The sequence below is a fragment of the Lepidochelys olivacea genome (genome assembly GCF_965140295.1).
Source record: "Lepidochelys olivacea isolate rLepOli2 genome assembly, chromosome: 23".
Lineage (NCBI taxonomy): Eukaryota > Metazoa > Chordata > Testudines > Cheloniidae > Lepidochelys > Lepidochelys olivacea.
Window position 1 is genome coordinate 15,076,214 of NC_140433.1, and position 20,590 is coordinate 15,096,803.

Below are 20,590 nucleotides of genomic sequence, written 5' to 3' on the forward strand. Positions count from 1 at the left end.
GCGCCCCGTGACCCCCTCCAGAGCCCCCCCCCCATCCGGCCGGGGCCCCCCCACGAAACACGCCAGGCTTCCCTTTACTTCAAAAATGTCTTTAATGGTCGAAAATCGCACAACCCGACAGACACAGCACGGGGGCGGGGGGCACAGCGAAATACACTATCATACAACGAGGGGGGCTGCCCGGGGGCCGGGCCTGGAGCCCCCCGGCTCCGCCCCTCGAACTTGGGGGGCACCCCCATGGAATGTCGACCAGGAGGGCACAAGGGGGAGACGCAGGGGCTCCCCCCTAAATGACCCGACTAATTGCTCAGAGGGCATTTAAACCTGTACCGGCCCCCCCCCACCGGGGGGGGCCCTATCTTCTGGGGGGCCACGAGCCCCTCTCCCCCGTGGGGTTTTTTTTCGGTTTTTCTTTTTTTCCTAAAAAAATGGTTTATACAAAAAAAGTGTTTCCCAGGGGAGGCAGGAGCCCCCCTGCCCCGGGGGAGGAGACAGCGGCTCTGATTCGGGGTGGGGGGGTCAAGCTAGGGCCCCCCCTCAAACACCTGTAGAGGGACCCTGCTATTCACAACAGCTACAGCCCCCCCCCTCCTCTACAACTCAGACACTACAAGGGAACTGGGGGGGGTCTGTACAGAGGTGAGAGCTGGAGGGGAGCACCCCCAAATCTGCAGCCCTCGTCCCGCACAACAGTGCGGAGGACAAAAGAACTTCATTCCAGCAACTGCAACATGTAAAAAACCCAATGCCCCCCCCCCCCAGGCAAATCAGAGTCCAGGGCACCCCGGCCCCCCCTGCAGCCAAGGGTCCGGGGGAGGAGCACGGTTCAGTGACCCCCCGGGCCCACAGTCCGGCCCCAGTGAAATGCGCTTTCCTTGGCGAGTGGGGGCGTGGGGAGCCGGTGCTGAGGCGGGGGGCCTCCTTCACTGCCCGTCGGCCTTCGGCTTCTTTGGAGCAGATTTCCTGGGGGGAAGGGGAACGGGGGGGGGGGGGGGTGAGAGCTGACCGTGGTGCCATGGGAACTAGCCCCTCCAGCCCCCCAGGACCAGTACAGCCCCCCGTGCCCCCCCCCGTGGAGAAGCCCCCCGCCCGCCGGGACCAGTACAGCACCCGGTGTGTCCCCGGCCACCCCGTGGAGAACCCCCCCATGCCCCTGGGCCCCAGCAGGGTCAGAAGGTTCCCAGGCCCCAGTGCTCCCCCACCCAGCACCACCCACTTTCTCACCCCCTGCCCCGCCAGCCCCCACCCTGGCACTCACATGTCGGGAGAGGAGAGCGGCCGCTTGCTGGCCGGTTTGGCCATGGAGCCGTCCTTACTGGACTCTGCAGCACCGGAGAAGGGGGTTAGAGACTCGGGGAGCATCGCCAGCCCCACTCCCCTGAGAGAGAACCCAGGTGTCCTGGCTCTCAGCCCCTCCCCACTCTGCCAGCTGAGAATGGAACCCCGGCATCCCACGGCCCTGGCTCTGCCCCCTCAGAGGCCCAGGCCCCTGGCCCACCCCCCCCAGCCCCTGGCCCAGCTCACCTTGCAGCCACCGGACCTGGGTGGCGGGCCCGTAGCCCTTCTCGTTACGGGCGGCGATACGGAAGATGATGGCCGGCTTGGTGGTGTAGTCGATGTGGGCGTTGGCCAGGCTGCCCGACTGCACGAGGCACGATGGACTGGGCCCGCAGTAGACCCGCATGAAAGCCAGTTGGGCTGGTGCCGTGCCCTTGGGCTCGCCCGCCTGGGCGCTCTGGATGGCCAGGTACACCGAGTACTCCACGATCTTCCCCGAGGTCACCGAGGGTGGCTCCCACGTCAGGTGGGCCCCGTCAGGGCTCTGCGGGAGAGGGCACCCCGGGGTGAGGGAGTAGGCCGGCGGCCGGCAGGCAGACGAGGGGGGCAGGCCAGCGGCCGACCGGGCCAGGCCCGGGGGGCACGGCCAGGGGCGAGGGGGGCAGGGCACCCACCTTGCTGATCTTGATGGCGCAGGGCGCACCCGGGAAGCCGGGCAGGCAGGTCTTGAAGGCGGAGATGTCGGAGAAGGGGCCGCGCCCACAGGCATTCAGCCCGGCCACCCGGAACTTGTAGGCCGTGCCCGGCTGCAGCTCCTGCTTCTTCAGCTGCGTGTAGTCGGGGACGGTGCCTGAGTCGTCCTGGGGGACGAGCCCAGAGTCAGTGGGGCCGGGGGGCATCTGGGGCCGTGGCTACCATGGTGGTGGCAGCAAGAGACACGTCACGGCAGCGAGCAGCTGGGCTGGGGTGTAGGTGATGGCGGGGGGGGGGTGCCAGAGGCACACGGACACTCAGAGTGGCAGGGGGCAGGGATGGCATCAGGTCAGGCCGTGGGCCACAGGGACACTCCCGGGGGTGTGTAGGTGTCTCGCTGGGGGGGCAGGCCGTGGACAAGGGGACACATGTTGCTGGGGGGCATGTTGCTGGCTGGGGGGCAGGCCGGGGTGTGTGATGAAGTGGGAATGGCCTTCAGGTCTTCTCTGAATACTGGGTGGGTGCCTCAGTTTCCCCTAGGCCTTTCTTAAGGATCCAGGTGGGGGGATCAGGGGGGTGATGGTCACAGAGCTCTAGGGGGCCGGGGTGATGGGGTCTGCACGGAGAATGGCTGACACCCCGTCTCCTGGGCCCGGGCTGGAGAACAAAGAGATCTGGTGGCCTCCTGGCCTGGGAGAGAGGGGCCGGGGGGGGAGTCTCTGTTTGGGGCTGGCTGGGGAGATGGGGGGAGGCCCACCCCCAAGAGGGGTCCTGTTTCCTGGACCCACAAGCTCTGTTGGGGCCTGTGTTCCTGACTGGCTGAGCGTCCCGGGGGAACGCAGGAGGTGGGGGTGCAGGGCCCTGACTCCCCCACACTTTGACAGGGGGACACTCACGGTGCTGGAGGCAGGCAGAGGGGACACTGTCACTGGGGGGCAGGCGGGGGGGACACTCACGTCGCTAGGGGGCGCGTCATTGAGGGGCAGGAAGTAATGGGTCACCATCATGTTGGTGCCCTTGATGACACCCACGTCGAACCACTGGTTTTCCTTCTTCACCAACAGCTTCTGGGGCTGCACCGAGGGATCCGGCTTCTGGGCGGAGAGAGGGATCAGCCCCAGCCCCTGGGCTCAGACCCCCACGTGCTCGTCCTCGCAGCTCCCCCAGCTGCCTGCCCCATGGCGCAGCCCCTAATGTGCTCATCCTCCCAGCTCCCCCCACATAGCTCAGCCCCCCAGCTCCCTGCCCCATGGCTCAGACCACCATGTGCTCATCCTCCCAGCTCCCCCCACATAGCTCAGCCCCCCAGCTCCCTGCCCCATGGCTCAGACCACCATGTGCTCATCCTCCCAGCTCCCCCCTCCATGGCTCAGCCCCCCAGATGCTCATCCTCCCAGCTCCCCCAGTCCCCACCCCTTGGCACAGCCCCTGCACTCACCATGGGGGCAGGCTCAATGCCATTGGCCACCTCGGCCAGGGTGGCAGCCGCCTGCAGCTTGGCTGGGCTGGGCCCCACCACGGGCTGTGGGGCTACGAACGTGTTGGACGGAGCCAGGCCTGGAGGAATGGCAGGAGGGGCACTGAGTGCATCCAGCCCCCCTGCTGGGAGAGAACCCAGGTGTCCTACACCCCCCGCAGCATCCAGCCCCTCCGTACGCTCCCCCCAGTGTCCTGCGCCCAGCCCCTAAGCTGGGAGAGAACCCGGGCGCCCCCCAGTCTGGGAGACATCCCGGGCGCCCTACGCTCACCCCCCAGCATCCAGCCGCCCCCAGCGCCCTGCCCCCCGGGAGACATCCCAGGCGCCCTACGCCCACCCCCCAGCATCCGGGCGCCCCCAGCGTCCTGCGCCCAGCCCCCCTGCACCCCCAGGAGACATCCCAGGAGCCCTACGCCCACCCCCCAGCATCCGGGCACCCCCAGCGTCCTGCGCCCAGCCCCCCCGCAAGACATCCCAGGCGCCCTACGCCCACCCCCCAGCATCCGGGCGCCCCCAGCGTCCTCCGCCCAGCCCCCCCGCACGCCCGGGAGACATCCCAGGCGCCCTACGCCCACCCCCCCAGCCACCCCCAGCGTCCTGCGCCCAGCCCCCCCCGCACCCCCGGGAGACATCCCAGGCGCCCTACGCCCACCCCCCCAGCCACCCCCAGCGTCCTGCGCCCAGCCCCCCCCGCACCCCCGGGAGACATCCCAGGCGCCCTGCACCCCCCTCCCCAGCATCCAGCCCCTCTGTACGCCCCCCTGGCCGGGAGGGATCCCGGGCCCCCCGTGGCCCGGTGCACTCACCCTCGCTGGGCGCGGCGGGCAGGAGGGCAACGGTGCTGCTGACAGCGCTGGCCAGCTCGCTCAGCCCGTTGCTCTCGGCGGCCGGGTCGTTGAGGCTGTCGGCGGGCGCCAGGGCCTCGGTGGGCAGGGGGGCGCCGTGGGGCTGCTGAGCCGCAGCCACCGCCTGGGCCTCCTGCAGCTGCTGCTGCTGCTGCACCAGGGCGGCCAGCTCCTGCGGCGTCAACACGATGGGGATGGCCGTGGGCTGCCCCTCGGGGCCCTCGCCCCCCAGCGCCCCCAGCTCCGCCGGCCCCGTGCCCGCCTCGCCCGTCTCCATGGGCTCCCCCGCACCTGCAAGGCACACAGCTCAGCTGGAGGGTCGGGGGGGCCCCTGTGGGCAGCCCGGGGAGGGGCAGCGGGGTCCAGCAGGGGAGGGGGATAAGGAGGAGCCAGTGGGGGCTGCAGGGACACTCATGCAGGGGGCAGGGGGCCAGCGCGGGGGTCCCGGAGGGCGCGGGATGGCCAGGGCCTGCGGGGCTGGTGAGGGGGTGGGGGTCCCGGCGGGGGCCCCGGGGGGCACTCACCCAGCACGGCTTGTTGGGCCGCCTGCAGCACGGCCTGGATGGCCAGGGCCTGGGCCTCCTCGGTGGCTGCGGCCTGGGCCGCGGCCTCGGCAGCAGCCGTCACCGCCAGCTCCTCGGGCGTCAGCCCCGTCACCAGCAGGGTGGCGCCCGCCTGGCCCTCGGCCAGCAGCTCCTGGGGCAGGGCCAGCGGCTCCCCGTCCGGGGCGGGCGCCGGGGGGCCGGCAGGGGGCGCCGGCGGGGCCCGGGGAGGCTCCGGGGGGCCCTGAGCGGGGGGCTGCGGCGGGGCCGGGGGCTCGGCCGGCGGCTCTGGCTGTGGCGGCTCGGGGAGCTGGGGCTGCGCTGGCTCCGGACAGGGGGGCGCCGGCGGCTCCTCCGCGGGGGTCTCTGCCAGTGACGAGATGCTCTGCAAAGGGGGGAGGGGTTAATGCAGCACTTGGGGGTCCCAGCGTGGGCCCCGAGCCACCTGCCCCGCCCCACCCCACCCGCACACTTCTGAGTGCCGGCTTCCAGAGCCCCCCAACTCTACCCACCAGACCAAACGCCCCCCCAGAGCTGAGGAGAGAACTGGGGCGCCCTGGCTCCCAGCCCCCCGCAGCTGCCCGGGGCTCCTGGCTCTCACCGGCACAGCGGGGCCCGGCGCGGGCGTGGACTGCGTCACGGTGGTCACGGCGCGGGTCTGCGCGGCGGAGACGCTGCTGGGGCTGGCGGGGGCCTCACCTTGCGCCCCCTCGGGCTGCCCCTGCCCGTTGGCGCCCGGCGGCTGGTCTGAAAGGGGGCAGAGATCAGAGTCCAGGAGCCCCACGCTCCCCCTGTCCCAGAGCCAGCCAGTGCCCCCCTCCCACAGGGACAGGCCCCCTGTCCCATTCCCAGCCCCCCCCACGTCCCAGAGCCAGCCAGTGCCCACCTTCTGCAGGGATAGGCTCCCTGCCCCATTCCCAGCCCTGATCAGAGCCACTGACCCCCAGCGGGGACAGGCCCCCTGCCCCATTCCCATCCATGGGGCTGGATAAGAGCCAGTGACCCCTAGCAGGGACAGGCCCCATGCCCCAGTCTCTGATCCCACCCAGAGCCCCTACAGGAGACCGGCCCCACGCCCTGCCCCCCAAGCCACCAGGTCCCACCCCTCATGCTCACCGTGGTTGGTGCCCATGCTGGAGGTCACAGTGGTGGCCGTGTGGGTTGTGCCCGTCTCGTGTGTCTCGCAGGGGGGGTTGGAGCAGACGCGTGGGACCGGGTTTGTGGGAAGCAACTGGGGCTGGCTGGGCCCTGCTCCCCCCGGCTCCTGGGGGGCAGGGGAGGGGGGCTCGGTGCCAGCTCCCCCCATGCTGGCTGCCATGGTGGTGCTGGTGGCTGTGTTCTGCTGCGTCTCGGAGGGCGCGCTGCCAGGGGTGTGCTGGGCCCCCCCAGCCTGGCCCGTCCCCACGTTACATGTGGCCGTGGTGGCCGTGTTGGTGGTGCCCGTCTCGTGCGTCTCGCACGGGGGGTTGCTGCACGCTCGCCCGGCGCCCACGCTGGACGTGGCCGTGGTGGCCGTGTTGGTGGTGCCCGTCTCGTGCGTCTCGCACGGGGGGTTGGTGCACACTCGTCCAGCCCCCACAGTGGCTGTGGTGGCCGTGTTGGTGGTGCCCGTCTCGTGCGTCTCGCACGGGGGGTTGGTGCACACTCGTCCAACGCCCATGGTGCATGTGGCCGTGTTGGTGGTGCCCGTCTCGTGCGTCTCGCACGGGGGGTTGCTGCACGCTTGCCCGGCGCCCAGGCTGGACGTGGCCGTGGTGGCCGTGTTGGTGGTGCCCGTCTCGTGCGTCTCACATGGGGGGTTGGTGCACACTTGCCCAGCGCCCATGCTGGATGTGGCCGTGGTGGCCGTGTTGGTGGTGCCCGTCTCGTGCGTCTCGCACGGGGGGTTGGTGCACACTTGCCCAGCGCCCATGCTGGATGTGGCCGTGTTTGTGGTGCCGGTCTCGTGCATCTCGCACAGGGGGTTGGTGTACACTCGCCCAGCGCCCATGCTGGCTGTGGCCGTGTTGGTGGTGCTCGTCTCGTGCGTCTCACACGGGGGGTTGGTGCACACTCGTCCAACGCCCATGGTGCATGTGGCCGTGTTTGTGGTGCTGGTCTCGTGCGTCTCGCACGGGGGGTTGGTGCACGCTCGCCCAGCGCCCACGCTGGCTGTGGCCGTGGTGGTGGTGCCGCTCTCGTGCGTCTCGCACGGGGGGTTGGTGCACACTTGCCGGGTGCCCACGCTTGACGTGGCCGTGGAGGTGGTGCCCGTCTCACAAGGGTCATTGACGTGTGATCGCTGCCCAGCCTCCACGTCCGGCGCAACCATCCTCACGCCGCACGGCTGTTCCGTGGGCACGTCTGCTTTGGCTGACATTGTTGTGTGAGTGGCACAAGTCTGTTGGGTTTGGCACGGGGGGCTCTTGGCTGGCCCCGGCCCACCGTCTGGCTGGCCCCGGCCCATGAGCGACCGGGCTGTGGTGGCGGTGTTGGTGGTGTGGGTCTGGTGAGCCTCACAGGGCCGGCCAGCCGGCGCCGGGGATTGTGCGTTGGTGCCAGGCACCGCCGGGGGGGGATTTGCCATTCTGGCACTGCACGGCTGCTCTGTAGGCACGCCAGCTTTGGCCGACATTGTGGTGCGAGTGGCACTGGTGTGCTGTGTTTGGCACGGCGGGTTGGGTGGGGCTACCAGGCCGCCATCCGGCTGCTCCCGCCCCATGAGCGACCGGGCCGTGGGGGCCGTGTTGGTTGTGCCCATCTCGTGTGTCTCGCACGGGGGGTTGGTGCACGCTCGCCCGGCGCCCGGGCTGGACGTGGCCGTGTTGGTGGTGCCCGTCTCGTGCGTCTCGCACGGGGGGTTGGTGCACGCTCGCCCGGCGCCCAGGCTGGACGTGGCCGTGGTGGCCGTGTTGGTGGTGCCCGTCTCGTGCATCTCGCACGGGGGGTTGGTGCACGCTCGCCCGGCGCCCAGGCTGGACGTGGCCGTGGTGGCCGTGTTGGTGGTGCCCGTCTCGTGCGTCTCGCACGGGGGGTTGGTGCACGCTCGCCCGGCGCCCAGGCTGGACGTGGCTGTGGTGGCCGTGTTGGTGGTGCCCGTCTCGTGCGTCTCGCACGGGGGGTTGGAGCAGACGCGCACTAACCCACCATTGGGCTGCCCGGCCTCCTGGCCCTCGCACACGAAGTGCACGGGCTGGGTTAGGCCGCCCACGTTGGCCACGACGGTGGCTGTGGCAGTGTTGGTGGTGCCGGTCTCGTGGGTCTCGCAGGGCGGGTTGGAGCACACCAGGGTGACGGTGCCAGGCTGCGGGTCGCCCTGCCCCACATCGGCGATGGTCACCGTGGCTGTGGGCTGCTCCGTGGTGGGCGAGGCCAGGATGGAGACTGGCAGGTCGTGCACTGGCTGGGCATCCACCCCGCTGGGCGTCGTGATCAGCGTCACCTGCGTGGGCTGCGAGACGGGCTGGGGGCCGTGAGACGGGCTGGGTGAGGGGCTGGGGCCGTGCCCCACAGACGCCGCATCCCACTGCCCCCCTGTGCTTGGCACCCCTGCTGCACCCCCCTCCCCCGGACCCCACTGCCCCCCTGTGCTCAGCACCCCCGCTGCACCCCCCTCCCCTGGACCCCACTGCGCTCGGCACCCCCCTCCCTGCACCCCACTGCCCCCCTGTGCTCGGCACCCCTCTTCCCCAGACCCCACTGCCCCCCTGTGCTCAGCACCCCCCTCCCCGGACCCCACTGTGCTCGGCACCCCCCCACAGCGCCCCACTGGAGGGGAAAGGCCCCGCGTCCGGCGCAGGCCCTACCTGCATGGTGATGGTGGGCGTGCCCAGCCCACTGGCGGCCGTCATGGTGGTCTGCGCGGCGGAGACGGTGATGGCAGCTGGGTTGATCACCTGGCTGGACAGGGTGGCGATGGTTCCCAGCGTGGTGATGGGAGTGGCCAGCGAGGCGTTGGTGCTGTGGCCCCCTGCGCCAGCCAGGCTGGTGGAGACGGTGCCCGTCACGGTGCCCAAGGTGGTGACACCTGAAGGGAGGGAGAGCCGGTCAGTGCCCCGAGCCAGCTCTGCAGCCTGGCCCCTCCCGCAGCCCCCCGCCCGGCCCCTTACCCGTTGTTCCTTTCACCACCAGCGTGGTGACAGTGGGCTTGACAGCGGAGACAGTGACGGGCGTGACCAGCCGCACGCCGCCCATGGGCACGGTGCGCAGGATGGTGCCGGGCTGGCCTGGAGCACCCTTCAGGACCACCTGCCGGGAGGGGAGAAGAGAGGTGGTGAGGCCGGGGCGGTGCCCGGCCCCCTGGCCGTCCCTGCGCCCCCAAACCCCCCACTCACCTGCGTGACGCCCTGCTGCCCGTGGGCCGTGCCCAGCTTGGGCACCGCTGTGATGATCTTGGCGGGGGCGCCCGTGCCTGAGGTCATGACCTTGGTGGTGATGATGGTGATGGGGGACTTGATCCCAGGGCTGCTGGTCACACCTGTGGGGAGCCCCGGGGTGGGGGGTGTCAGTGCAGAGCTCTGGGACAGCCCCATGGCCACGGAGCCCCCCCCACCCCTGCCCCGCTCCCCAGCAAGGTCCCCCCACGCCTTCACTGCCCCCCAGCCTAAATACCACCCCGTCCCCCAGAGCAGCCAGCCTGGGATGTCTCTGGGTCATTCCCCGCCACCCCTGACAGCCCTTTGCCCCTCCCAATTCAACCCCCCCACGCACCCAGCCCCAGCCCGTCCCCACCCCCCCCCGGCGGGTGGGCGTTACCCGTGGCCCCAGACTGGGTGATGATGGCCGACATGGGGATGGTTTTGATGATGGTGGTGGTGCCCGGCTTGGTTGTGCTGGGCGAGACGCTGCTGATGCCCAAGATGGTGGGCTTGGGACCGGCGCCGCCCGCCTGCGTGGTGGTGATGATGGTGGTGGGCTTCCCGTCCGCTGACGTCACCAGCTTCAGGATGGTGCCCGCCGGCAGGGGGCCCTTGGTCTGGTGGAGCACAGGGCAGGCAAGAAAGGGTTAACGCAGCTTGGCACTCGCAGAGAGCAGAGCACTCAGGATTCCTGGATTCTACTAAGAAGGAGGGAAGGGACTGGGAGCCAGGACACCTGGGTTCTCTCCCTGGCCCTGGGAGGGGAGCGGGGTCCCGTGGTCAGAGCAGGGGGGACTGGGAGCCAGGACACCTGGGTTCTCTCCCTGGCCCTGGGAGGGGAGCGGGGTCCCGTGGTCAGAGCAGCGGGCTGGGTCCCGTTCCCAGCGCTGCCCCTCCCCGTCTCGGAGGAAGTGCTCACCTGGATGATCTGGGTGACGGGGCCGCTGGAGGCCTGGCCGGTCACGGCCGAGGTCTGCACTGGCTTGGTCTGCACGACCGACATCACTTTGCCCAGGTTAGAGATCTGCCAGAGGAGAGAGAATGAGCAGTGCCCCCACCCTTGGTAGACCTGGCGCCTGCCAGGTATCATGGGATAACCCCCAGCTCTAGGAGGGGACGGGCCTGGGAGCCAGGACTCCGGGGTTCTCTCCCCAGCTCCGGGAGGAGAGTGGGGTCTAGTGGTTAGAGCAGGGGGCCTGGGAGCCAGGACTCCGGGGTTCACGCCACAGCGGTGCTGCCCGGGCCTTGCCCTCCCGGCACTTACCAGTGCGCTGCCCCCCGGCACGGAGATGGGGCTCTTCACCAGGGTGATGGTCTTGGTGACGCCACCCACCACGGTGGTCATGACCTGGGCCTGCTGTGCCACGGTGACCGTGCCCGACTTGTGCACTGTGATGATGGGCCGCGTGGCCGCGTTGGTCGTGGACGATACCGAGGTGCCCACCTGGGCTGCTGCTGTCTTCAGCATTCGGGTGGCCGGGTTACTCACCTGGTGTGGGGAGACGTGCACCCTTAGCAGGACGCCTGGGTTCTCTCCCCGGCTCCAGGGCAGGGTAGCGTGGCCGGGCGTCTCTTACCATGACGGGGGAGGAGGCCACCTTGACAGTGCTGGGCAGCGTGGCGGTGCCCGGGGAGACAGCCACGGTCTTGACGATGGTGGCACCGGCTGGCACGCTCAGCACGGTGGGCGCGGAGGAGGGAGGGATCTTCTGTGTGGCGGCCGCGGCGGCCGCCAGGGCAGCCATTCCGCTCATCTGGGGGCTGCTGCCGATCACCTGAGGGCAGAGGGAAGCGGTCAGGGGCGCCCCACGGGTGGGACTGGGCTCCTCCCCGGCGGAGGGTACTTACCGTGCCCTGGGCGCTCTGCGTGGGCACCACCATGCGCACGCCAGCCGGCAGCGAGGTCACCGTCACCGGGGCCTTGCCTGCCTGGCCGGCCGAGCGCACCGTCACCAGGGGGGGCCCCGGGGGCGCCTGGGGGCCTGTCACCTTCAGCACGGCCGGGACACCTGCCAGGGCAAGGGCAATGTGAGATGGGGAGGGAAACCCCGGCCCCACAACGGGCCCCTGCCACCCACCCCAATGGGACTCTGGGACCGTGCCCCCGCCCCCAGTGGGAGTGCAGGCCCCTGGAAGTCTGGACCCCCGCCCCTCCCCCATGGGAGTCTGAGCCACCCTCCCACAAACCCCCACGGGGGTCTGAGGCCCGGCCCCACTCACCCTGTGTGCGTGCGGGGCTGGCCACGGGCAGGGGCGTGCCAGGCACAGAGGGCAGCAGCTGGATGGTGGTGGTGGGCGTGGGGGCGGCGGCCTGGGGCAGCAGGGTGATGCCCATCTGGGCCAGGGGCTGGCTGGCGGGCGGCGCGGGGGCGGCGGCGGCTGGGGCGGGGCTCTTGGGTGGGTTGGCGGGCACGGAGGGCACCGGGGCAGGGGCAGGCGAGGCGGCCGCCGGGATGTCGTACTTCTGCAGCTGCAGCAGGTAGGTGTCAGCTGTGGGCACCGAGCCCCAGCTCACCTCCAGCGAGTTGGTGTTGGCCCGCACCAGTTGCACCCGCGAGGGTGCCGGGGGTTTCTCTGGGGGCAGAGATGGGGGTCAGGCACGGGCAGCCCTGGAGCCCCCACCCAGCCGGACCCCCCAGCCAGGCATCCCCCCCAGCCCAGCCCCAGATCCCCCAGCTGGCACCCTCCCATTGGGTGCTCACCACCCCGCACCAAGTACATAAGCAGCTTCTCCTGCCCATACTGCCCCACATCTTGGGCCGGGGGCTCCCACGCCCACGGAGGGGGCTCTCCCCCCGGGTGACATCGCGCAGGGCTGGCCATGTGGACGAGCCCCGTCACTGCTGCCTGCATGCCCCTTTTCCAGTTCTCATAGCTCCGTGGGGCTGGGGCGACCAGACCCACCCGCAGCCGCCATGGGCCAAGGGGGAGCCCCCCCGGCAGCCGAAGGAGCCCCCGTCTGCTGAACATGGGGAGTAGCAGCATCCGGAGCCTGCCCGGCGCATCAGAACCCTTCCACGCTGCAGCCCCCCCGGCCCCCCATGCCCAGGAACCCTGCTCTCTGCCCAGCCCCCACCCCAGCCCAGGGATCCTGCTCAGCAACTCTCAGCTCCCTGCACTGCAAACTGACTCCCTGCCCCCGGGAATCCCACCCACGGCCCGGCACTCACCTGTCTCCAGGTACCACAGGTCCTTGCAGCAGACCTGGTTATTCCAGGCCTTGCGGTAGCCGTCACGGCCGCTCCAGATGTAGAGGCGGGTGTTGATGGACACGGCGCAGTGCCCCGCCCGGGCCCGCGGGATGTTGTCCTCCAGCGTGTCCATGAGGATCGGCTCCCAGGCCATGGAGTCTGTGGGGAGGGGGGCAGCTCACCCTGGGGCCCAGGGGGTCTGGCTCCAGCAGGGGTGAGGCAGGTTGAGGCAGGCCAGCGTGTGGGGGAGGGGGAGCCGGGGGGGGGCCCTTTCCCAGGTTGAGGCAGGCCAGCGTGTGGGGGAGGGGGAGCCGGGGGGGGCCCTTACCCAGGTTGAGGCAGGCCAGTGTCTGGGAGAGGGGGAGCCGGGGGGGGCCCTTACCCAGGTTGAGGCAGGCCAGCGTGTGGGAGAGGGGGAGCCGGGGTGGGGCCCTTACCCAGGTTGAGGCAGGCCAGCGTGTGGGGGAGGGGGAGCCGGGGGGGGGCCCTTACCCAGGTTGAGGCAGGCCAGCGTCTGGGAGAGGGGGAGCCGGGGGGGGCCCTTACCCAGGTTGAGGCAGGCCAGCGTGTGGGGGAGGGGGAGCCGGGGGGGGGGCCCTTACCCAGGTTGAGGCAGGCCAGCGTGTGGGGGAGGGGGAGCCGGGGGGGGGCCCTTACCCAGGTTGAGGCAGGCCAGCGTGTGGGGGAGGGGGAGCCGGGGGGGGCCCTTACCCAGGTTGAGGCAGGCCAGCGTGTGGGGGAGGGGGAGCCGGGGGGGGGCCCTTACCCAGGTTGAGGCAGGGCAGCGTGTGGGGGAGGGGGAGCCGGGGGGAGGGCCCTTACCCAGGTTGAGGCAGGCCAGCGTGTGGGGGAGGGGGAGCCGGGGGGGGGCCCTTACCCAGGTTGAGGCAGGCCAGCGTGTGGGGGAGGGGGAACCGGGGGGGGGCCCTTACCCAGGTTGAGGCAGGGCAGCGTGTGGGGGAGGGGGAGCCGGGGGGGGGCCCTTACCCAGGTTGAGGCAGGCCAGCGTGTTGGTGCACTTCCACTCCTTCTCGTGCGTGGCCACTTTGACGTCGTCCATGACGAGGGGCACCCAGCCCCCGAAGACGTACATCCTGGGGGGAGGAGGGGGTCAGAGCTGTGCCATGGGGGGCAGGGGCTCGGGGGGTGGGGGGGCTTACTTGTTGCCAATGGTGGTGGCGGAGTGCAGGCTGCGGGGGAGGGGCGCCACGCCGCTCAGACTGGGCTTGTTCCACGTCAGCGTCTCTGTGGGGATGAGAACAGACACCCTGAGACCCGGCCTGCGCCTCCCTCCCCCCCGGCGTCCAACCCCCCCGCCCACGGAGCCAGGAGAGGACCCAACGGCCCCCCCGCATCCCTCCCTGAGTCCAGAGAGAACCCCGGTGTCCTGATTCCCGGCCCAGCCCCGTACACCCTCCCGCTCCCGGGAGAGAGCCCAGGCATCCTGCCAGCCGTACCGATGTCCAGCGTCCAGAGGTCGCCGAGGCGGCAGCCGCTCATGCCCCCGTAGATGACGAGCTTGGATTTCTTATTGTCCCTCTCGGTGTACACCACGGCGGTGTGGGACTCGCGGGGCGGGGGCAGAACCCCATACGTGATGGGGATGTCCCAGGCCACCACGCCGGAGCCGGGGCGCAGCTCCAGGATGTACAGGTCATTCAGGTACCTGCGGGGGGGCGGGCTCGTCACAGGGGCCGGGACAGAGCTGTGACCTGCACTGCCAGATCTCACAGCTAGAGGGCAGCTTCTCCCCACAGCCAAGCACAGAACCCAGGCGTCCTGGCTGGAGAGGGCACCAGACACCTCCCTGGCCTAACCCGAGCTGGGAGAGAACCCAGGCGTCCTGGCAAACCCCCCTTTCCCCCCCAGCCAGAAGAGAACCCAGACATCCTGGCAAACCCTTCCCCACCCCGGAGCCGGGAAAGAACCCAGGCATCCTGGCGATCCTCCTTCCCCACCCCGGAGCCGGGAAAGAACCCAGGCATCCTGGCACTCACCTGGGAATGTTGTTCTTGGGGTCCTCGCTGTCGTTTGCCAGCCCCCCAAACAGGTAGCACTTGTTGCCCACGAGTGAGAAGCTGTGGCCCAGGCGGGGGCAGGGGGGCGGCCCATTCTTGGGGGTCTTGGCCTTGAGTCTCTTCCACTCCCAGCGGCTGGCCTGCAAGGGGGGGGGTCCCAGCGATGGGGGTGGGTGGGTGTGTGCCATTGCAACGCAGCCTTCTTCTCCATCAGTCCAGCCCGGACATGGAAGCAAGGTCTGGGGGGGCTCTGCTCAGAACCCCACTCCTCCCCGCTCCTGCACATCCCACCCTGACCCCACAGCCCTCCCAGAGCTGGGGAGAGAACCCAGGAGTCCGGGCTCCCAGCCCCCTGCCCTGCTCTGACCCACCCGACACCCCTCCCCTCCCAGAGCGGGGAGAGAACCCAGGAGTCCGGGCTCCCAGCCCCCCGCCCTGCTCTGACCCACCCGACACCCCTCCCCTCCCAGAGCGGGGAGAGAACCCAGGGGTCCGGGCTCCCAGCCCCCCGCCCTGCTCTGACCCACCCGACACCCCTCCCCTCCCAGAGCGGGGAGAGAACCCAGGGGTCCGGGCTCCCAGCCCCCCGCCCTGCTCTGACCCACCCGACACCCCTCCCCTCCCAGAGCGGGGAGAGAACCCAGGGGTCCGGGCTCCCAGCCCCCCGCCCTGCTCTGACCCACCCGACACCCCTCCCCTCCCAGAGCGGGGAGAGAACCCAGGAGTCCGGGCTCCCAGCCCCCGGGCCCTACCTGCAGCTCGTAGAGGTCGCTGCTGTACTTGCCGTACTCCACCATGCCCCCGAAGACCAGCAGCCGGGTGCCATCGCACACGAAGCCGTAGGCGGCGCAGCCGGGGGGAATGTCGCCCCGCACGGCCGGGATGAACCACTGGTTGGTGGCTGGGGGGGAAGCAGGGTCTGAGTGGGGGGGCGGGGGAAGCACCACGTGCCCCCTGTCGGCCAGGGTTCCCCTCTCCCCCACCCCCGCCAGCAGCTCCAGCAGGGGCAGAACAAATACCGCCACCTGAACCCAGGCGTCCGGGATTGGGGGGGTACAGAACTCCGAGCAGCGGGGGTCGAACCCAGGCATTCGGGAATGGGGGACACGCTCGGGGGGAGGAGGAGACACAGAGCTCTGAGTAGGGTGGGTCGAACCTAGGCATCCGGGTCACACTGACATTGGGGTGCCCCTGTCGCACTGGCCACTGCAGCCCCTGCCCCGAGAGCCCAAATTGGTCATTGTCGCCCCTCGATCCCAGACAGGAAACTGAGGCAGGGAGCAGGGAAGGGACTTAGCCATGGTCACACAGAGAGCCTGCAGCAGAGAACCCAGGAGTCCTGGCTCCCAGCCCTGCAGCTCTAACCATCAGACCCCACTTCCCTCCCAACAGAACTCAGTAGTCCTGCCCCCCACAGCCTACCCACCACCCTCTGCTTCCCCTGCACCTGGGCTGTGGGAAAAGGAGCCACCTGGCAAGCGGCTTCCTGAACGAGACTCTAGAGACAACCCCCTAAGAGTGGGACAGTGGGGGTGGGGGGAAGGGGAGCCCAGACTCCTGGGTTCTCTCAAAGAAAAGAGCACAAAGAAGAGTTGGTGCGGGGAGGGGCTGGCACCCCACTGGGAAAGCCCCTTGCCAAATACGCGGGAGGATGGATGGACGGACAGACGGACGGCAGAGCCCTGCGTCTCCCCCTCCAACCCAGCACCCCCCCCCAGAACACCCTAGGCTTGCCACAACCCCCACACCCCAGGAGCACACGGTGCCTGTGGCTGGTACAAGGATGGCATTTTCCTCACTCTCTCCCAGTGTCCCCCCCCACCCACGGGCAGGCACCCCGCAGCGCCTCCTCCCCCCCACGGGCAGGCTCCCCCCCGCCCAGAACCCGCTCCCCTCCCCCCCCACGGGCAGGCTCCCCCCCCGCCCAGAACCCGCTCCCCTCCCCCCCCACGGGCAGGCTCCCCCCCGCCCAGAACCCGCTCCCCTCCCCCCCCACGGGCAGGCTCCCCCCCCCCGCCCAGAACCCGCTCCCCTCCCCCCCCACGGGCAGGCTCCCCCCCCCGCCCAGAACCCGCTCCCCTCCCCCCCCACGGGCAGGCTCCCCTCCCCCGCCCAGAACCCGCTCCCCTCCCCCCCGGGCAGGCCAGGGTTAAAGCAGCCACCGCGGCAGTATTTGAAAGTTGAATTGGGCGGAGGAGGGTTTTGCCGCCAAGCGGGGGGGGGGCTGCCGGCGGGGGGGCGCTCGGGCCGCGGCCCCCACCTGTGTTGTAGACGTGCAGCTCGTCGACGATCCCCTCGTTGCCGCCCCCGAAGACGACGATCAGCTCCTTGATGGCCACGGCGCGGTGGCCGTGGCGGGGCCGGGGCACGGGGCCCGACCAGCCCACGACCCGCTTCCAGCGCGGCTGCAGCAGCGCGGGGCCGCCGGGGGCCGCCGCCATGGCCCCGCTCGCTCTCCTGCGGGGGGGCGGGGGCGTCAGGGGGGGCGGGGGGGCCTCTCGCCTCCCGCGCCCCCGGGGGGAACGGGGCGCTCAGCCTCCGGGGCAGGGACACGGCGCCCGCCCCCCCGGGCCGGGGCACTTGCCGCCCCTCCCCCCGCCCTCTGCCCCCCCCGGGCCGGGCCACTTGCCGCCCCTCCCCCTGCCCCCCCCCGGGCCGGGCCACTTGCCGCCCCTCCCCCTGCCCCCCCCCGGGCCACTTGCCGCCCCTCCCCCCCCGGGCCACTTGCCGCCCCTCCCCCTGCCCCCCGCCCCGGGCCACTTGCCGCCCCTCCCCCCCCGGGCCACTTGCCGCCCCTCCCCCTCCCGGCTCAGCGCCCGGCCCTGGGAGCCGCCATCTTGTGCTGCCGGGGGAAAATGGCGGCCGCGGAGAAGGAGCCGCCGCCTCCCCCCGGCCGGCCCCAGCCCCGCGCGCGCCGCTCGCTCTGACCCCTCCCGGCCCCCGGCCCCGCGGTGGCGCCCAGCCCCAGCCCCGCTGTACGGCACCGGACGGGGGCGGGAAGCGGCTCCTGGACGCCAGGCGCCTTCACGCCGCCCTGGGAGCCGCCATCTTGCGCCTGCTGTGTGAGGGGAGCCGCTCTTCCTTCCTCCTGCCCGGCTCGGCCGGGGGCGGGGCGCGCCGTACGGACTCCTCCCACTGGGCGCCGCCATCTTGGGGGCGGGCTCGCTGGGGGCCGCCATCTTGGGCGGCGGGACAGCCCCTCCCCCCACGGCTAGGGGGACCCCCCTCCCCACAAATACAAGCCTGTACGGCACGCATGGGCGCCGCTATCATGGGCGGGAGGAACATCCCTCACTCTATCACTGCCCCCCCACAGCTAAGGGGACCCCACCCCAACATCCCCCCAAGTACAAGGTTGTACCATGGGCATAGGCGCTGCCAGCCAGGATGGGGAAGAAAGCCCAAGCCCCTTGTAGTTTTATTCCCCTCCCGGCTGTTAAGAACCACTGGGTGCCTCAGTTTCTTCCGCTAAAGGGGAGCCCAGCTCCCAAAACTAAAAGGGAACATGGCTGGCTGGGCATGAGCATCGCCATGGCCATCTGGGGGTGGGCTCGCTGGGCGTCAACAGCTGGGGTAGAAGGAAAGCCCCTCCTCCCCACGTCTTGTCTGTTTTAAAATACAAACATCCCCAAGACGTCAACACCCCGTTATCTATCCCAGCAGTTCTCACGCGGGAGCCCAGGGCCGCGAGCAGCTTTCAGAGGGAACAAGCCAGGCAGACCTCAGACTCTATGGGGCCCAGGGCAGAAAGGCCAAGCCCCTGTAACTGAGCTTCAGAGAACCCCCTCTGGTGTGGGGCCCCAGGAATTGCCCGGCCTGCTGCCCCCTAACACCAGCCTGGGCTTTTCCCTGTAGAACAGCTGTGGTGACACCAGTGGGCCGTTCCGTTTTATAGCATGTTGGGGGGGCCGCAGAGAACCCCGGCCATGCCCTGATCTCGGCTTGACGTGCTGGCGGCCATCTTGAACAGAAAAACCCTTTGTTATTTTTAAGCCCATCTACCCCCAGCTGAACTCCCCCTCCCCCACTCGCTCCCTGATGGTCCCCTTTGGGATTATGGGGACCCCCACCCCAAAACACAAGGCCCTACTTTGAGCTCAGCTTGAAACAAGTGCAGCCATCTTGGATGGGAAATACCCCCTCCCGCTCCTGAATGGAAAACTTCCCGCTCTGGCAGATAGGGCCCCCACCCTGAAATGTGAGGCCTGAGGGCAGGCCCTACTTGGCATGAGCACCGCCAGCTCGGTTGGAAGGAGACTCCCCCCCACCCCTTGGCCTCTTTACTTCTTAAACCCACAGAGCCCCCGTGTCAACCACTGCTTCATGCCTCAGTTTCCCCCACCCCAAAATGCCAGGCTGGGCCATCTTGGATGGGGAAACCAACCCCCTTCCAAGCTGCTCCCTCCCGAGTGCTATCCCCCAGGGGTGCCTCACTCCCCCCCGCAGAGCCGCGCAGGCAGCTTCACTCTGCCCCTCCCCCCACGTTCGCCTCCCATGGGCGCCGCCATCTTGGATACTAAGACTCCGCCCTGCCTTGAGGTCCGCGCTCGCCCCGGTCAGCGCGCCGCGCAGGGCGGGGTAGGGAAGGGCGGGGCCGCCTACCCCAAAACCAGAGCCGCTGTACGGCGGGCTCCCTCAGCCGTGGGCGCCGCCATCTTGGCACCGCCCTCCCATGGGGGCCGCCATTTTGGTTCCCTCCCCCATTGGGAGGGGAACAAAGGGGAAGCCCAGGGCTGGGAGTTCATGGGGGCGGGGATCGAGCTGGGCTTTGAGCTGCCTCACTTTTCATTTCACGCTGTCTTGGGAGCGGCCGTCTTGGATTCCTCCCCCCAATGCCCGGACGTGACTCTTCTCAGAGCTATTCAAAATGGCGCCAACAGAAATGCCCGGATGAGCCTGCCGCTTGCATAACGATATCCAAGATAGCGGCCGCTGAACCAAGATGGCCTCCCGCTCAACTACCCGGATGAAGGCGGATCAGTGGGACTACCTATCCAAAATGGCCACTGTCTAAATGCCCGGATGTACCTGTCCTATTTGTACAATAGATCCAATCGGGCGCCCCGCTCGATGCCCGGATGTGGTAAGCATTCTCCAAGATGGCGGAGCCATGGATGCCCGGATGTACGCCATCCCACTTTGTGGCATACAAGATGGCGGCTTGCTGAGCAGTATGACAACATATCACCAGGATGGCGACCGTCGCGAAAGGACCCAAGATGTCGCCCTCATTAAATGCCAGGATGTCGCTCCCTCAGCGGGAGGGAAAGAAGATGGCTGCAGCCGCCCCCACCCCTCAGGTACCCGGATGCACCCCCGCCGCGAAGGCCAGAACATGAGGGCGAGCTGTTACTTACCCGGATGTTAGTTGCTTTTCAAGATGGCGGCCTAAGTGCGTGGATGTGGCCGTTTTTGAAGATGGCGACCACCTCCTACCCGGAGGTGGCTGTTCAAGATGGCGGCCGAAGGGCCCACGTGCCGTTGCTACGCGACCGAACGCTTAAAGGGCTTACACTAATACCTGTGCGCAGCAGTGCGCTGACTCCAGTCGCCGCGGGCGGGGCGGGAGGTCTACCTGCGGCGCGGGGAGGCGGCGGATGCCAGCCCCCTGGGAGCCGCCATTTTGGACCCTTCTCCTTCACACCAGACGAAAGATGGCGGCGTCTGTACGACCCGGATGTGATGTCTTTTACGCGTGCGCAGAATGGTCCCCGTTTCTACCCACGCTCAAAGACACATGCGCTTAGTGTTCATTCCGCCCAGCATTCCCATTGCTCAGGCGTATCCTGGGGCCCAAACCTGGCGCGTGCGCAACACAATCCTTGCTTTTCCTCTGCGCATGCGTACCCTTTTCCTCAGGCTTTTTTCGTCCCGTGCCTCCCGCACGAACGGTTGTTTCAGTACCCGGATGTTGGCAGACCTTTACCCTCCCCCGCCCTCATCGGGCACCCCGACACGACACGACACGACACCCACTTTCCCTCCCCCTTCCCCTCAGAACGTGCCCCACGGCCACGGCCCGAGCCCCCCGCCCCACAGCTACCCACTATCCCTCCCCCTTCCCCTCAGAACGCGCCCCACGGCCACGGCCCGAGCCCCCCGCCGAGCCCTCCGCCCCACAGCTACCCACTATCCCTCCCCCTTCCCCTCAAAACGCGCCCCACGGCCACGGCCCGAGCCCCCCGCCGAGCCCCCTGCCCCACAGCTAC

At 69.7% G+C, this 20,590-nt stretch overlaps 1 protein-coding gene across 6 annotated transcripts; it reads right to left on the reverse strand.

The window, feature by feature from the left end:
• Positions 1–73: 73 nt before the first annotated feature.
• Positions 74–19,920, reverse strand: HCFC1 (host cell factor C1). 6 transcript variants are annotated; one of them, XM_084612130.1, is made up of 27 exons: positions 19,903–19,920; positions 16,642–16,838; positions 15,134–15,282; positions 14,361–14,521; positions 13,821–14,029; positions 13,524–13,608; positions 13,351–13,457; positions 12,343–12,522; positions 11,393–11,746; positions 11,021–11,181; positions 10,750–10,947; positions 10,437–10,661; positions 10,092–10,196; positions 9,570–9,789; positions 9,149–9,291; positions 8,924–9,062; positions 8,621–8,841; positions 5,952–8,277; positions 5,437–5,582; positions 4,818–5,220; positions 4,255–4,584; positions 3,410–3,528; positions 2,928–3,065; positions 1,953–2,138; positions 1,525–1,822; positions 1,259–1,322; positions 74–963 (listed from the first exon to the last, which is right to left on the reverse strand). In XM_084612130.1, exons 2-27 carry the CDS (start codon positions 16,820–16,822, stop codon positions 924–926), a joined length of 6,888 nt encoding a protein of 2,295 aa, XP_084468256.1. In that variant the 5' UTR covers positions 16,823–16,838; positions 19,903–19,920; the 3' UTR covers positions 74–923. The 6 variants fall into 6 exon arrangements, with proteins under 6 accessions (XP_084468256.1, XP_084468254.1, XP_084468255.1 ...); XM_084612128.1 differs by lacking the exon at positions 19,903–19,920 and adding an exon at positions 19,739–19,876; XM_084612129.1 differs by lacking the exon at positions 19,903–19,920 and adding an exon at positions 19,164–19,179.
• Between the last annotated feature and the right edge of the window lie 670 nt (positions 19,921–20,590).

What these genes read in the sequence shown, in the direction of transcription:
- HCFC1 (XM_084612130.1), bottom strand. Translation starts at nt 16,822, where the DNA reads ATGGCGGCGGCCCCCGGCGGCCCCGCGCTGCTGCAGCCGCGCTGGAAG. An exon ending in TGCCGGGGGGCAGCGCACTG is followed by an intron (nt 10,197 to 10,436) that starts GTAAGTGCCGGG and finishes CTCCTCTGGCAG; the next exon opens with ATCTCTAACCTGGGCAAAGT. An exon ending in CGCCCACCATCACCATGCAG is followed by an intron (nt 8,278 to 8,620) that starts GTAGGGCCTGCG and finishes CACGGCCCCCAG; the next exon opens with CCCGTCTCGCAGCCCACGCA.